The 15,940-nt window shown below is 46.2% G+C and overlaps 1 protein-coding gene across 2 annotated transcripts; it reads left to right on the top strand.

Moving 5' to 3' along the window:
• The first annotated feature begins 658 nt into the window (after positions 1-658).
• On the top strand, positions 659-12,459 carry LOC122207007 (protein CD300H-like). Of its 2 annotated transcripts, none has more exons than XM_042916707.1 (3): positions 659-811; positions 6,101-6,458; positions 11,064-12,459. In XM_042916707.1, the coding sequence occupies exons 1-3, from the start codon at positions 724-726 to the stop codon at positions 11,329-11,331; spliced, it is 714 nt and encodes a 237-aa protein (XP_042772641.1). In that variant the 5' UTR covers positions 659-723; the 3' UTR covers positions 11,332-12,459. The 2 variants fall into 2 exon arrangements, with proteins under 2 accessions (XP_042772641.1, XP_042772642.1); XM_042916708.1 differs by lacking the exon at positions 11,064-12,459 and adding an exon at positions 9,127-9,416.
• Positions 12,460-15,940: the final 3,481 nt, after the last annotated feature.

Here is a 15,940-nt window from a genome sequence, read left to right as displayed (position 1 = left end):
AGGGGAGGCTTGAGGATGGCTCGGTGCCAGAGCGAAGGGGGCTGGTCGGGAGCATGTGACCAAGGCAGGAGCCCATTCAAGGCCTCTGGGGTCTGGTGAGGCCAGACCAAGAGCTGGGGACTGACAAGAGGAGAGCCCACACCAAAGGTGGCCCCAGCCTCACACTCCGCTCCACCAAGAGCAGGAGATGAGGCCAGCTTCACGGGGGGCCCCTCTGTGGTCACACCGTGCCCCGCTGAGAAGGGCTTGATTTAATGCTCTGTTGTCCTGCCGGCTCGAAATGGTTGGTGATTCTAGGACAAAGGTGTTTTCATTTTGCACTGGGCCTTGCAAACGGCTGGTCTTGTCCAGAGGAGGCTTTGTAATGCCTGTACCCGCCAGCCACGCCAGCCACAGGACATTTGCTATTTGTAGAGGGAAGGGCTTGCTCGGAAAATCTAGAAGGAAGTCAGCTGGGCCCTTGCCTGCTGCGGCAGGCGGGTGTGTTGGCTGTGGTGGAGTCATGGTAAGGGTGTTATCCTCACAGGAAGCAAAAACCAGAACCGTGCATTCAAATGTTTCTGAGGAAAACTTTAGCAAGTAATCGACTGGTCATGTGATGCCCTGAGCCCCTCGCTTCCCCCATTTTCTGACCAGTCCTGAGAACAGAACCAAGAGGCTGAAGAAGGAAGCAGAGAAGTGCCAAGAATTGCAGAAGAGGGGGATGTGGTGAGCGGCCCCTGCATGAGGGGTTCCAGCCGTAGCAAGAGAGACACCCAGAGGGACGGGGCCATGTGGCTGCCATCGGCTTTGCTGCTGCTCTCTGTCCCAGGTGAGCGGGGCTGGGCAGGTCTGGGTGACAACGGTGTGGGGCAAGGTTGGTGATGGGGAAGGGAAGAGATGAGGACACAAGCAAAGAAAGGAGGGGGTGAGCTCCGAAAAACCTCACGCAAACGAAGAGGAAGAGGAGTTGATGGTAAGTTGATGCTTCCCACAGGTGAGCACATACAGAGCCCTAAAGAAATTGGCTACTTTAATCCTGATGACCACCATTTTGAAAATCAGGAAGGCTGTTTTTTAAAAAAATGTTTATTTATTTATTTTTGAGAGAGAGAGAGAGAGAGAGAGAGAGAGAGAGAGAACAGACATGGAGGAAAGGCAGAGAGAGAAGGAGACAGAATCCCAAACAGGCTTCGTGCTGCCAGCGCAGGACCCAACATGGGGCTCGAACCCACAAACCGTGAGATCATGACCTGAGCCGAAATCAAGAGCTGGACACTTCACCAACTGAGCCACCCAGGCACCCCCTGTCTTTTTTTTTTTTAAGTAGGCTCCACGCTGGGCGTGAGGTTTGAATTTACAACTCTGAGATTAAGACCTGAGCTGAGATCAAGAGTTGGACACTCAACAGACTGAACCACCCAGACACCCCAGGAATACTGTCTTATGCACCAGGCCAGGGCGAGGGGAGCAGAGAACTAATACTAATTGGGCTAATCGATGTGTTCACCCGGTTTTCCCCATAATCTAATCCAATTTTTATTGCAATCCTATGAAAACAAGAGACGATGATGCAGAGACAGGCAAATAATTTACCCTAGACCAACTCATGCAAGGCAACCAAGGTTCAAAGAGAATACGTTTATTGCCAAGATCACTGCTCTTCTTATAACACTTATATTCAAGGTCATCACTTTTTAGAAATAATACAATGGTCACTTACTACATAAGCCTCCTTGTGAATAGCTGTTCATGTATCCCAGGTGCTGACGCACCCCCCATGGGGGGCTCTGTGCCTCCAACAGGTCTGGACTGGCCCCAGGGGCCCTGCACTGTGAGCTGCTAGATGGTGACACTGCTGGGGACTTGTCCATCCTTGTCTGAGAGTTCCCATAAACGATGTTTCTCTCTCTCTTTTTTGTTTTTGAACACTGGAAGGACAATATTTTATTATAAAAGGGGAAAGAATCAAGACAACTCACCAGTCTGCTCTGATCCTGTGAAAACACAAATGTAGCAATTAGAAATCAGAGTAATCCGATGTCAGCGCTAACCGTCAGAACCCAAGGAGGAAAAATCTTTATTTCATTAATCCCATTTCCCCACCTCTAGCTGTATTAATCAAGGTGCACCAAAACCCTTAAAAATATCACTCCCGTGAGATTGAGCCCTGAGTCAGGCTCTGTGCTGATAGCATGGAGCCTGCTTGGTATTCTCTCTCTCTCTCTCTCTCTCTCTCTCTCTCTCTCTCTCCCTTCCCCTCCCCCACTCGTGCTCTTTCCCTGCCTCTCAAAATAAATAAACAACAAAAAAAACCCTTAATATAAATATCACTCCCAAAATAGGACACTAAAACTCAGAACATAAAGATACTCTGCATGATAAAGCTGAACAGAAAAACACACTTTAGACTTTTAAAACTTGACCAACTTTTAAATAATATTGCTTTACAGAGATTATTTAATGTAAAAAATTTCGGGGCACCTGGGTGGTTCAGTCAGTTAAGTGACGGACTCTTGATTTCGGCTCAGGTCATGATCTCACAGTTCATGGGTTCAAGCCCCCATGTTGGGCTCCATGTTGAAAGCTCAAAACCTGCTAGGGATTTTCTCTCTCTCCCTCTCTCCCTCTCTCTCTCTTTCTGCCCTTCCCCTGCTTGGTCTCTCTCTCAATAAATAAACTTTAAAATAATAATAATGATAATAATAATAAATTTTAAAACTAATGCACATTCTAAACATCCAGTTTTGGTAATCAAGATAAAGTAATTTTATTACAAATTTCAGGATCTAAAAGTAATTTGTTACATTTACTAAGATAAATCTGAAATGGCCTGTATCAAGCATGTGTGTCCTGCATAGTGACCCTGTGATCCTCAGGCATGAAAAGACACAGTCCCACCCCTCCCCCTTTATTGATGTGATCAGCCAGATGAAAAAAAATTGTGCTGAGTCTCAACTAGTACATACTGATTAGGATCATTTTGGTTTATCACTCTGGCATTTAGATTATGAAGAGTTCAGGGAAAAAAGCCTCATTCTTGAATTCTGATAAGCCAAACTAAAGTCTCAAGGGTGGCCTCCAGAAATTCAAGGTTCTCTTTTCCTACTTATTTCAATAATACTTAGGAGATTTTCTGTATTTATTTATTTTTGTTTAAAAAAATTTTTTTAATGGGGGCACCTGGGTGGCTCAGTCAGTTAAGTGTCCGACTTCAGCTCAGGTCATGATCTCACAGTCTGTGAATTCAAGCCCCACGTCGGGCTCTGTGCTGACAGCTCAGAGCCTGGAACCTGCTTCTGCTTCAGATTCTGTGTCTCCCTCTCTCTCTGCCCCTCCCCTGCTCATGCTCTGTCTCTCTCTGTCTCAAAAATAAATAAAAACATTAAAAAATTTTTAAATAAAATTTTTTTAATGTTTTTATTTATTTTTGAGACAGAGAGAGAGAGAGGGGGGAGAGGCAGAGAGAGAGAGGGAGACACAGAATCCGAAGCAGGCTCCAGGCTCCAAGCTGTTAGCACAGAGACTGACAGGGGGCTTGAACTCACAGGGGGCTTGAACTCACATGCCATGAGATCATGACCTGAGCCGAAGTCAGATGCCCAATGGACTGAGCCACCTAGGGACCCTGACACTTTCTGTATTTAATAAGAGTTATAATTCAATTGGTCTGTAAGCCCAAGTCCAAAAGTCCTTGCCTCATGGCAAGAGGCCGCACAGGAGCTGGTTGACCAGTAAGACTAAGACCAGACAAAAGGAAAACACACTCGCCAGGGTTGTAGACAATGACCTTCCAGCAACAGAGACAAGCCCAGCGGGACTGTGGAGACCTCAAGCTACGCCATCCTCCTGCTCCTAAAGGAGATAAATCTCTCTCTGTCTACCCGGTTACTTGCCATTACACTTAACAGGCAGGTCTCTTTTCCTTTATATTTATTTTTTTTTAAGATTACCAAAGGCTTCGACTTACAATTGGAGCTGTAGGAAGCCTCTGGGGCTTGATGGGTACAGAGCAAGCACTGTCCTGTAGGATCTTAGAGAGAACCCGGGCCGGGGAGGAGCAGTGCAGCATCCCAGAGGTAGCTGAGACAGGGGGGAGAGAGCCCTCACGCTTCAGCAAGGAGAAGGTGGAGAAGAAAAAACACAAGGAGGGTTGTGGGGGTGGGGGCGGGGGAGGGGATGCCAGGCTGCCTCAGGGTCAAGGTCAGGGTCTAGGTGTAACAGAGCATTTCTAACAATGTTTTCTTACCCAGACCTGAGGAAGCAGCTCCAGATCTCCAAGGCTAGGGCTTAAACAACTGAAAGAGTAGGTAACATGGAAAGCCAGTCCTAAAGCGTCCCCGACCCCATCAGAAACGCAGAGAACAGCGCCCCCACAGCCTGAGCCTGGGACAGCAGCAACTGCACACGGTTCAGTGTTGGGGCTCCCAGTCTCCCCAGCCAGAAGCCTGCCTCGGGAGGGCCTCAGACTGGGGCATTTTGCCCCGTTGAGCAAGGTTCCTCAGCCTCTCCACTGTTGGCATTGGGGCTGGACCATTCTGTGTTGAGGGGCTGCCTTGTGTGCTTCAGGATGTTTAGCGGCATCCCTGGCTTCTGCCCACTGGATGCCAGGAACAACTCCCCACCCCTCCAGTTGTGAACAACCAAAAATGTCTACAAACATTCCCAAATGTCTCCTGGGGGAGCAGTATCACCCCTTGCTGAGAACCACTGCTTTGCAGATTATTGGTGGGAGAGGCAGACAGCCTTGTGTTGTAGAATATAGGTCAGTGAGCCACTTGAGCTTGCTTGCTGGGAAATCCAGTGAGAAAATGCAAGGTATTTAAAATGAGGAAGCAAAAATTAGTTGGGTATTTTGCCCAAATAATTTCTCACTGTCCTTTTGCCCTGGGTTAACCTCCTTCCTTGTTAAGAACAGATGAGACAATGGGGTGCTTGGGTGGCTCAGTCGGTTAAGTGTCGATTTCAGCTCAGGTCATGAACTCATGGTTTGTGGGTTCGAGCCCTGTGTCGGGCTCTGTGCTGACAGCTCAGAGTCTGGAGCCTGCTTCGGATTCTGTGTCTGCCCCTCTCCTGCTTGTGCTCTGTCTCTCTCTCAAAAATAAAATAAACATTAAAACATTTTTTTAATAATAAAAAAAGAACAGATCAAACAATAGCTGTTCCTTGGCGTAATGAGGACTCCTCAGGTGCCTGGGACCGGCATGGCTCTCCAGGCAGGAAGCACAGGGTTTAGGGGGCTGGGTCCTAATCACTTCATACTGGAGCTTCCTGGGTGACTGGGGGAGGGAGGACAATGTCAAAACCTTGGGTTTGGCAGAAGAGCTAGAGATGAGGCCCAGGGCATGGCAAGGCTGGTGGGTGACTGCCGAGGGGTGGGGAAGGGAGCAGTGTGGAGCAGGGAGTCCCTAAAGATGTCAGGTGATGGCAAGTGTTGCCACAGTTTTCTGTCCCAGGAAGGACATCGAGTGTGAATGTCCTTGAATCAGAGCCCAAATGAACCCCTTCCTGATGGTCTCTTTCTACCCCTGGCTGACTCCCATCTCCAGCATGACCCAGACATATGAACAGGAGGTCCCATCTATACAAGCAGGGATTATAAGCTTGGGGCTTACAGGTGATCATTTGGGAAGGGGACATAGCCAGAAGCTGAAGGCTTCCTTCTAGCTCTCAATACTGTGCTTCATCTAGACTTCCTTTGTTCCCATTCTTGCTTCCTGTTTTCTATTCCATCTGTCCATCCATCCATCCATCCATCCATCTGTTTATTCAGAATATACTCAGTGGCTTCATTCAGTTCTTGGTAATTGATGGACACAGCCATTTCCTCTAGGTACTGACAGGTCTGGGGACCCAGAACCTATCTGAAGTCACCCAAAATCTTCCTCTCCCTCCACTTCTAAGTTGGCTGAGCCCACACAGGCTCTCTGTGTCTCAGAATCTCACACCAGGGAGCTTCAGAGGTCTCCCCCTTGTGTCCACCTACAACCCATACCTCTCGGTTCCTGACCCTTCCCTCCTTGAGCCTTAGGGTGACCTCTGGGTTTCCAGGGGACCTGACCCTCAAGGCCCCTCCAGTCGAGGCTCTTCAGGTGAAGAAAGTACCGATGGTCTTTTTCAGGCTTCTCATCTCTGAGTGGCCCCAGCACTGTGACAGGCACCGAGGGGGGATCCCTGAGTGTGCAGTGCCAGTATGAGGAGAAATACAAGGCATTTACCAAATACTGGTGCCGACAACCATGCTTGCTACTTTGGAACCAGATGGTGGAGACCAGAGGGTCTGAGGGAGAGGTGCGGAGTGGCCGTGTGTCCATCGTGGACCATTCTGCAGACCTCACCTTCACAGTGACCTTGGAGAACCTCACTACAGATGATGCAGGGAAATACAGATGTGGGATCGCGACAATACTGCGGGAAGAAGGACTCAATGGCTTCCTGCCTGACCTCTTTTTCCAGGTTCAAGTGTTTGTTTCCCCCAGGTAAGACCCTACTTTCCTCCGGTGCCCCTGAAGAAGGGATCTGAGCTAATTAATGCCTGCAGAGCACCTGAGGAAATCTCAGCTCGGGAGAAAAGAGCCAGCCCCAGTGTTTGTGCCTTAGAGACTCAGTGGGCGTGCTGTGTGGGTGTGAGTGTGTGGGAAATATGGGTGGGTGGGAGTGTGTGTGTGTGAAAGAACACGTGTGTGCATGCATGTGTGAGAGAGTATGTGTGCGAGTGAGGGTGTGAGGGACAGTGTGAGTGTGACATCCAAAGCCCTTGCTGTTGCCCCAGGTCCTGACAATATTTGTGGGCCTTGAGGACTGAGGCTGGTGTCGCTGCAGAGGGTCCTGTGACATGTGTTTCTATCAGGCCCTCCTGTCCTCACAAGACTGCGTGTCTCCACCTTCAACCTTCCTTGAATCGACCTCTCTGGTGTTCTGCCAAGGGGGACCAGGCAGGATGGCTGCACTGGCTGGAGAGGGGGCACCTGAGGTCTCACTTTTGTGCCAACTTTCAAACACTCCTGTTTCCAGTGAGATGAGGGACACTGAAATGCTTCATGGGGAAGGCGATGGCTCTCTGGTCCTGGTTTATGACCTGTCCATCTGCAGAGGAGATTGGTATGGCGTGGGGTGGGGATACGCCACACTCTGGCCAGGTCTGGGTCTGGCAAAGGGGAGACAGTGGTCCCGGAACTTCCAGCCCAGTCCCTTCCCTGAGTTCCCCCTGCTTTGTGAACTCAGAACCCTGCAGGTGACAGGTGCCTAGCTAGGGAGAATCATGCACTGGGCACTGGGCCTCTGTTTTTCACCATCAGCCTTCACGATAGCCTCCAGCAGCAAGAGCTCTGTGACATTGGGACCTCCAACGTCCCTGGTAGTGAGCACAGATCCATCCAACCCCAAGGTAACATGCGTGTGTCCCAGTGTCCTTTACCACTGCCTGGCTCCTTCCCTAGGGAGGGGCTTCCTAGATGCAAGTTTCCTCAACTATTCACTCATTCAACAAGCATTTAATTTGCTTGTTATGTGCCAGGAACTGATCTAAATGCTAGGAATATAACAGAGAACAAACAGGCAAGCCTGTGCTCTCAAGAAAGTCCCATTCAAATGGGTGGATTTAGACAATGGGTAGATGGATAGAAAGACAGACAATTAGATGATACGGATAGTTGATGGGTGGATGGATGATGGATGGATGGATAGATGACAGATGGATGGATAGATAGATAGATAGATGGAAGAAAGATGTCCATTAATAATAATTCCTATGGAGGAGAATTAAGCAGGTGTCAAGGATAGGGTGATGGGGCATGTGGGAAGATTATGGGACATGATGAAAGGAATCAAGATTCATTGAAAACAAATAACCAAGAGACTGTTTCAGTCTGAGTTTCTTCAAAATCAGATCTTGAAACAAGGACTTACGTGCAATTCATTTATGGAGAGGTGATCCCAGGAAGTATAGTGAGGGAGCTGGGAAATGGAAAAAGCCAGCAAAGTGTAACTTTGACAAAGGAGCTATCACACTAGCAACTGGGCTCTGTCCCACTAGGTGCCCTGGGAGATACCACATAGGACATAGGACATTCCTCAGAACTCTCCCACTGAGTGGTGAAGAAGCTGAGGTAGTGATCCACATACATCTATTCTCATGGTGGAGGAAGATGGCGGGCTTTGCTATTTTCTTAGAGTAATGAAGGAAGGCCTCTCAAATGAAGAGACATTTGAGCAGAGACCTGAAGGAAGCAGGAAAGCCAACAAGCAAGAATCTGGAGAAAGAATATTGCAGGCAGAGAGAGGGTCACTCTTGGGACCATGGATTCTGTGGCATTTCTGGCCTATTCTGCTCAGCAAGCACACATTCCTATAGCTAGAGAGAGCCCTCAGGCAAAGAGATGGACGAGTTGGAGGTGGGAAACCACTGGCGGGTCCAAGACTACCCACAGCTGGCCGGAGCTCAAGCAGGCAAAGAGCACATGAACCATGGTGCCAACAGGGTTTGCAAGAGCCCAGTGCATCAGTGGAGAGGGGCAGGCATCAGCCAACCCCTCAGGCTGCGAGCCAGGCAAGGGGTTGGGAAGGTAGAGAGCTTAAACAAAGGCCCAGTGTGGGGGAGGGGACACAAACATTTGTGAGGAGCTGAGGTGGTATTAAGTATTGGGACCCAGGGTGTGAGAGGATTGCCAATGAGCTGAATTTGGGGAGGTCACTCCTGGGGCTTGATGTTGTTGAACAGTTCGGCAGAAGAGCTGCTCCCATGATGGACAGTATTGAAGGTGAGTCAAGATGAATTTGAGCGAGGAATTCACTCAAAGGGGGCATTTCATCCTTGAAGTAGGGGCCAGCAAGAGCTGAGTTCCTGTGAGTGTTGAGGACTGTGGGTTCAGAAAGCTGTTTCCGGGGGTCTCCCTTCCTCTCCATTCTTCACCACTGCATCCTCTTGCGTCTGCTGCGTCCTGACGCTCAAGGTCAACTCTTGAGCTGAAGGACAGGAGTCTGTGGCCCTCAGCACGGGGCTGTCCGGCCCTGATACCAACCAGCTTGGACATTGATACTGACTTTTGAGGCAATGGGACCTGAGCACAATAGCAGGTGGGGAAGAGGCAGAGCCTGGGCCTCTTGTGGAGGAGGAAACTCCTGCCAGTCACCGTGTTCCTCCTACAGGTCCCTGCCTGACCGCGTCCACTTCCTGCTCCTCATATTCCTGGAGGTGCCCCTGCTTCTGATTATGCTCAGTGCTGTCCTCTGGGTGAACAGGCCTCAGTGGGCAACTTGTGGGAAACACAGTCAGCCTGATGACGACGGCCTACAGCCCTCCTTGCCCATCGATATCCTGTCCAGAGACATCACTGTTCAGACTAGAGAAGGAAGAACTTCTGCCCCCAAACTTTATTTCTCTTCTCACTTTATTGCCAAAAACTTGTAAGCAAAGCAAAACGAAACAAAACAAAACAAAAAAACAACCTTGAAAACATGTAATGAAATATATCACACATACAAAAATGTGTGTATAATGTAGATGTGCCTGGTGATTGGCTGGGCAGCACGCGGGAAACATTCCACAGGACCCCTAACTTGCCAGCAGAAATTGGTGCCAGGCACAGACTAGTTGGTCAAGGGATCCCAAAGTGAGGGCCCGCTTTTGGGTGACCTCGCCCTGCTGAGAACCCTCAAGGCAGCCTCTCAACTCAACATTCCTTCCTTTCTTCACTCACTCACCAAGTATTCACCAAGAGCCTATATAGTGAAGACTTATTTCTAGATTATGGGGATAGAGCAATCAACAAAACACGAGCTTTGTGTTCTAACAGTTGGTTTCAGAAAATAAAGACATAAATAATACTGGTTTGTAATAAGTGTCATGGAGAAGAAAGGGTAAGAGTTCAGAGGATGGAGTGACAGGGGACAGGGACAGCCTCTTGGGTAAGAGCCTCAGGCAGGTGAGGGAGGGAAAGTGGAAGGGCTGAGCAAAAGCAAAGCTCAGGGCAGGTGAGCACCCTGACTGAGGCCAGTGGGGCAGGAAGCTAGGAAGTCAGGTAGATGTGGACAGGCCAGGCGAGCTTTGGGTGGGGGAGTGGTGGGCTGCATCTTCTGAGAGATGGGGAGCCACTGAAGGATTTCAGCAGAGGAGGCTCCAGGATCAGATGTGAAGATGCCAAGGCATTCACTTGAGGATTGGTTCCTAAATGATCTCTGACCTCTGAGAAATCACCCAAAACAACCCCAATCTGAGCTGGGTTCCTGGGAGTGTTGATGGCAGGAGAAGGAGTGGGGCTTAGGGTAAAGAAGCTCTTTCTGAAAGCCAGGTCCTGCCCCGGGGAAACCCTCTATCTCCTCTCAGTATCACCCACCTAACCCCCAAAGTCAGCTGTTGAGCTGAGAAGATAGGGGTGAGTATATCCAAATATCCAAGTCTAGCCCAAATTTGGGTTATTAGGTCCACGGGATCTTTGATCAGAGAGACTTGGGGGGGCAGAAAGGAGAGACCTGGGGCCTCGTCTTGAGGAGGCAGCTCACCGTCTGTCACCATGTTCCCCGCAGGCCCCTGTTTAGCAGCGTCCACTTTCTGGAGTTCCTGGTCTTTCTGCAAGTGCCCCCACTCCTGACCGTGCTCAGTGCTGTCCTCAGGGTATCCTCCCCCTTTGTGGGGACTCCAACTAAGAGATGCTTCAGTCCTTCGTGCCTTTTGATATGCTGCCCAGACATACAGCCCTTCAGATTAGAGAAGAAGATAAGATATATTACATCTTATTTATCCATTTTTCTGTTGATGGCTTTGGGTTGTTGCCCATTTGGGGCTTTTCCACAGCCAGTGCCGCTGTGAACATTTTTATACAGGTCACCTAATATATACGTGAAATAAGTTCACTAAGGTAGATGCTTAGGGATGGAATTGCTGGGTTTTAGGGTTTGTGCATGCTCAACCACACTAGATAATGCCAAATGATTTTTCCAACCCCGTTAACTGCCCCAGTTAATGCTCCCATCAGCAATAGCTGAGAACCCCCATTGCTCTGCCTCTGTGTGACTACTTGGTTGGTCAGACCTTTTAGTTTTGGGGTTTTGCCATTTTGAAATAGTTTTCATTTCACAATTTACAGGATGGCCAGACTGTGCAGCCAAGGTCAAAAGGCAGGTAAGCGTGACCCAGGAAAGAGGTCAGTGCAGGATTCGAGGTCATTGAGAACAGACAACATGCACACCAGGCTCAAGGGGAGCAGGGTTTACTTACAGCACAAGGAGAGAGAGAGGGAGCCAGGCTGTGGATCTGTTCCTACGGCTGGTGCGTCCACTCTACAGCCAGCATGGGCAGTGTGGTCGCATGCACCCCAGTTGTCTTGCACAAGAATCCAGACTCCTTCCCAATGAGGTCTGAAATATAGGAAACTGGGGTGCTCCTGAGGGTCACTGACTCTAGCACTCAAGCAGAACAAAGTAGCATTCAGTGAACCTGAAAGGGATTCCCGCAAAAGTCAATAAACCCAGCACAGTCCGTGTGGGATCCTATCTCCCGGTGAGGATGTGTTCCAGGCACATTCTTTGTGGGCAAGAAGAAGTCAGGGAGGAGGCTACCATGCCCAACCTTCTTGTGGTTTTAATTTAAGTTTCTCTGGCTGCCATCATGTTGAGAACCTTTTCAGTTTCTATTGCATTTCCCCTTCTGTTCAAGTTTTGCCTACCGTTCTTGCGTTAGCTCTCTTTTCCTTACTGGATTATAGGACTTGGAATCATACTCTTGTTTGGTGAAATTTTATCAATTATACATTTTTCATATGTGCTCACATAATTTGTGGCTTGTCTTTTCATTCTGGAGTCTTTTCATAAATATAGTTCTGAATTTTAGTGTATTTGAATTCATCAGAATTATTATGGTTTGTGCTTTTGGTACCATAATTTAGAAACGTTTCTTATCCCAAAGTTATAAAAATAACCTCCTATATTTTTTCTTAACAGTCTAAAATTTTTGCAGTTCACATTTTAAGTCCTTGATCCAACTGGGATCGGGTTTTTTTTTCTTCTGTGATTTGAAGTTGGAAGCATTTTCCTTTTTCTCCATATGGATAACCACATATTCCAACATATTTATCAGTTTTCCTTCTTCCCCCATTTACCTGAGTTATATCAGGTGTCCAGGTAAAAACAGGTCTGGTTATGGGTGCTCTATTCTGTTTAATTGGGCTACTTACTTATCTGTGTTCATTACCATATTGTCCTAATCACTATAGCCATATAAAGGCCCTCCACATTTTTCCTTTGTTTAAAAACTAGAAATAAGATAAAAAGATAAGAAGAAAGATTAAATAGGGTCAAGAGACTCATAATATAATATCAAAAATGTTCAGGATCTAACAGAAATCATTCACCTTGCCAAGAACCAGCCGTCTATAGATTCAAGGCAATCCCTATCAAGATTCTAATGGCATTTTTTACAGTAGTAGGGAAAAAAACCTCCTAAAACTTATGTGGAGCCACAATAGACCCTGAGTAGCCAAAGCAATCCTGAGAAAGAAGAACAAAGTAGGAGGCATCACACTTCCTGATTTCAAGCTATATTATAAAGCTATAGTCATCAAAACAGTATGGTACCGACATATAGACAGACTAATAGACCAATGGAACAGAACAGAGAGCCCAGAAATAAACCCAAACATATATGGTCAACTAATGTTTGACACGGGAACCAAGAATATGCAATGGAGAAAAAGCAGTCTCTTTAGCAAATGGTGCTGGGATAATTAGATATTCACATGTAAAAGAATAAAACTGGATTCTTTTTTTTACAGCCGTCACAAAAGTTAACTCAAAATGGATTAAAGATTTAACTGTAAGGTCTGGAACCATGCAGCTCCTAGAAGAAAGCATGGGAATAAAGCTCCTTCACATGGGTTTTGGTAATGATGTTTTGGATATGACACCTAAAGCACAAGCAACAAAATAAAAAGGAAGCAAGTGGGACTATGTCGAACTAAAGAGTTTCTGCACAGCTGATGGGAAACTATCAACAAAGTGAGAAACAACCTATGGAATGGGAAAAATATATTTGTAAACCATATACCTGATAAAGGGTTAATATCCAAAATACATAAAGAATTCATACAGCTCAAGAGCAAAAAAACAACCCAATTAAAAAATGGGTAAAAGGCCCGAAGAGACATTTCTCCAAAGAAGCTATATGAAAGGTCAACAGACATGAAAAGATCCTCAACATCACTAGTCATTACGGAAATGCAAATTAAAATCACAATGAGATATCACCTCATGCCTATTAGAGTGGCCAAAATAACAAAGACAGGATATAACCAATGTTGCCAATGGATATAGAGAAAAAGGAAACCTTCTGGTTGATGGACATATAAATTGGTGTAGCCACTACAAAAAACAACACAGATTATCCTCAAAAAATTAAAAATAGAAATACAACATGATACAGCAATTCCACTTTTGGGAATATATCCAAAGGAAATGAAAATACAAACTCAAAAAGATATCTGCATCTCCATGTTTATGGCAGCATTGTTTACAATAGCCAAGACATGGAAATAATCTAAGTGTCCAGGGGCACCTGGGTGGCTCAGTCGGTTGAGCGTCTGACTTCAGCTCAGGTCATGATCTCACAGTTCACGGGGTTCAAGCCCCGCGTCGGGCTCTGTGCTGACAGCTCAGAGCCTGGAGCCTGCTTCAGACTCTATGTCTCCCTCTCTCTTTCTGCCCCTCCCCCACTCATGCTCTGTCTGTCTCTCTCCCTCTCTCTTAAAAATAAACATTAAAAAAAATTTTTTTAAATCTAAGTGTCCAATGGATAAAAAAGTTATGGTATAGATTTACAGTGGAATATTGTTCTGGAATAAAAAAATTAGGAAATACTACCATTTGCAAAAATAAAGATGGACCCTGAAGGCATTATGCCAAGTGAAATAAGTCAGGAAAGCCAAATACTGTGTGATCTCATATGTGGAATTTAAAACAAAAACGAAAACAAAAAATAACCAAATTCATAGTTACCAGAGGCAAAAGTGGTGTGGGGGGAACTGGAGGAAGGTGGTCAAAAGGTACAAATTTCCAGTTATAAGGTAAATAAGTACTAGGGATATGCTATACAACATGATGCCTACAACTAACACTGCTCTATGATGTATAGAAAAGTTGTTAAGAGAGTAAATCCTACGAGTTCTCATCAAAAGGAGAAAATATTTTTTCTTTTTTCCTTTCTTTTTCTTGTATCTATATGAGAAGATATATATCAGCAGGGAAAAACTATACTGGGCTGAATGAAAACTTAAAAAAATATATATCAAAATGGGGCACCTGGTTGGCTCAGTCGGTTAAGCGTCCAACTCTGTTTTAAAATTTTTTTACATGTTTATTTATTTTTGAAGGAGAGAGAGAGACAGGGCATGAGTGGGGGAGGGGCAGAGAGAGAGGGAGACATAGAATCTGAAGCAGGCTCCAGGCTTTGAGCTGTCAGCCCAGAGTCCGACGCAGGGCTCAAACTCATGGACTGCAAGATCATGACCTGAGTTAAAGTCAGATGCCCAACCGACTGAGCAACCCAGGCGCCCCAAACGTCCAACTCTTGATTTTGGCTCATGTTATGATCTCACAGTTCATGAGGTCAAGCCCCATGTTGGGCTTTGTGCTGACAGCTAGAGCAGTGCTATGAGGGAAATTTATAGCCTCTAATTCCTATACTAAAAAAAAAGGAAAAGTCTTAAATCAATCATGTAAACTCTTACCTCAAGAGTTTAGCCACTCTACAAATCAAAACCACACTCAGATATCACCTCACGCCAGTCAGAGTGGCCAAAATGAACAAATCAGGAGACTATAGATGCTGGAGAGGATGTGGAGAAACGGGAACCCTCTTGCACTGTTGGTGGGAATGCAAATTGGTGCAGCCGCTCTGGAAAGCAGTGTGGAGGTTCCTCAGAAAATTAAAAATAGACCTACCCTATGACCCAGCAATAGCACTGCTAGGAATTTATCCAAGGGATACAGAAGTACTGATGCATAGGGGCACTTGTACCCCAATGTTTATAGCAGCACTCTCAACAATAGCCAAATTATGGAAAGAGCCTAAATGTCCATCAACTGATGAATGGATAAAGAAATTGTGGTTTATATACACAATGGAATACTATGTGGCAAGGAGAAAGAATGAAATATGGCCTTTTGTAGCAACGTGGATGGAACTGGAGAGTGTGATGCTAAGTGAAATAAGCCATACAGAGAAAGACAGATACCATATGTGTTCACTCTTATGTGGATCCTGAGAAACTTAACAGAAACCCATGGGGGAGGGGAAGGAAAAAAAAAAAAAAAGAGGTTAGAGTGGGAGAGAGCCAAAGCATAAGAGACTGTTAAAAACTGAGAACAAACTGAGGGTTGATGGGGGGTGGGAGAGAGGGGAGGGTGGGTGAAGGGTATTGAGGAGGGCACCTTTTGGGATGAGCACTGGGTGTTGTATGGAAACCAATTTGACAATAAATTTCATATATTAAAAAAAATAATTTAAAAAAAAAAAGAGTTTAGCCACTCTGGAAAACAGTATGGAGGTTCCTCAAAAAACTAAAAATAGAACTACCCTACGACCCAGCAATTGCACTACTAAGCATTTATCCAAGGGATACAGTGTGCTATTTCAAAGGGACACATGCACCCCCATGTTTATAGCAGCACTATCAACAATAGCCAAAGTATGGGAAGAGTCCAAATGTCCATCAATGGATGAATGGATAAAGAAGATGTGGTATATATATATACAATGGAGTGTTGCCTGGCAATCAAAAAGAATGAAATCTTGCCACTTGCAACTACGTGGATGGAACTGCAGGTGTTATGCTAAGTGAAATTAGTCAGCCAGAGAAAGACAAATATCATATGACTTCACTCATATGAGGACTTTAAGACACAGAACAGATGAACATAAGGGAAGGGAAACAAAAATAATATAATAACAGGGGTGCGGACAAAACATGAG

The sequence above is a fragment of the Panthera leo genome, chromosome E1 (genome assembly GCF_018350215.1).
Source record: "Panthera leo isolate Ple1 chromosome E1, P.leo_Ple1_pat1.1, whole genome shotgun sequence".
Classification (NCBI taxonomy): domain Eukaryota; kingdom Metazoa; phylum Chordata; class Mammalia; order Carnivora; family Felidae; genus Panthera; species Panthera leo.
This window is presented reverse-complemented; position numbering and strand designations above follow the sequence as displayed.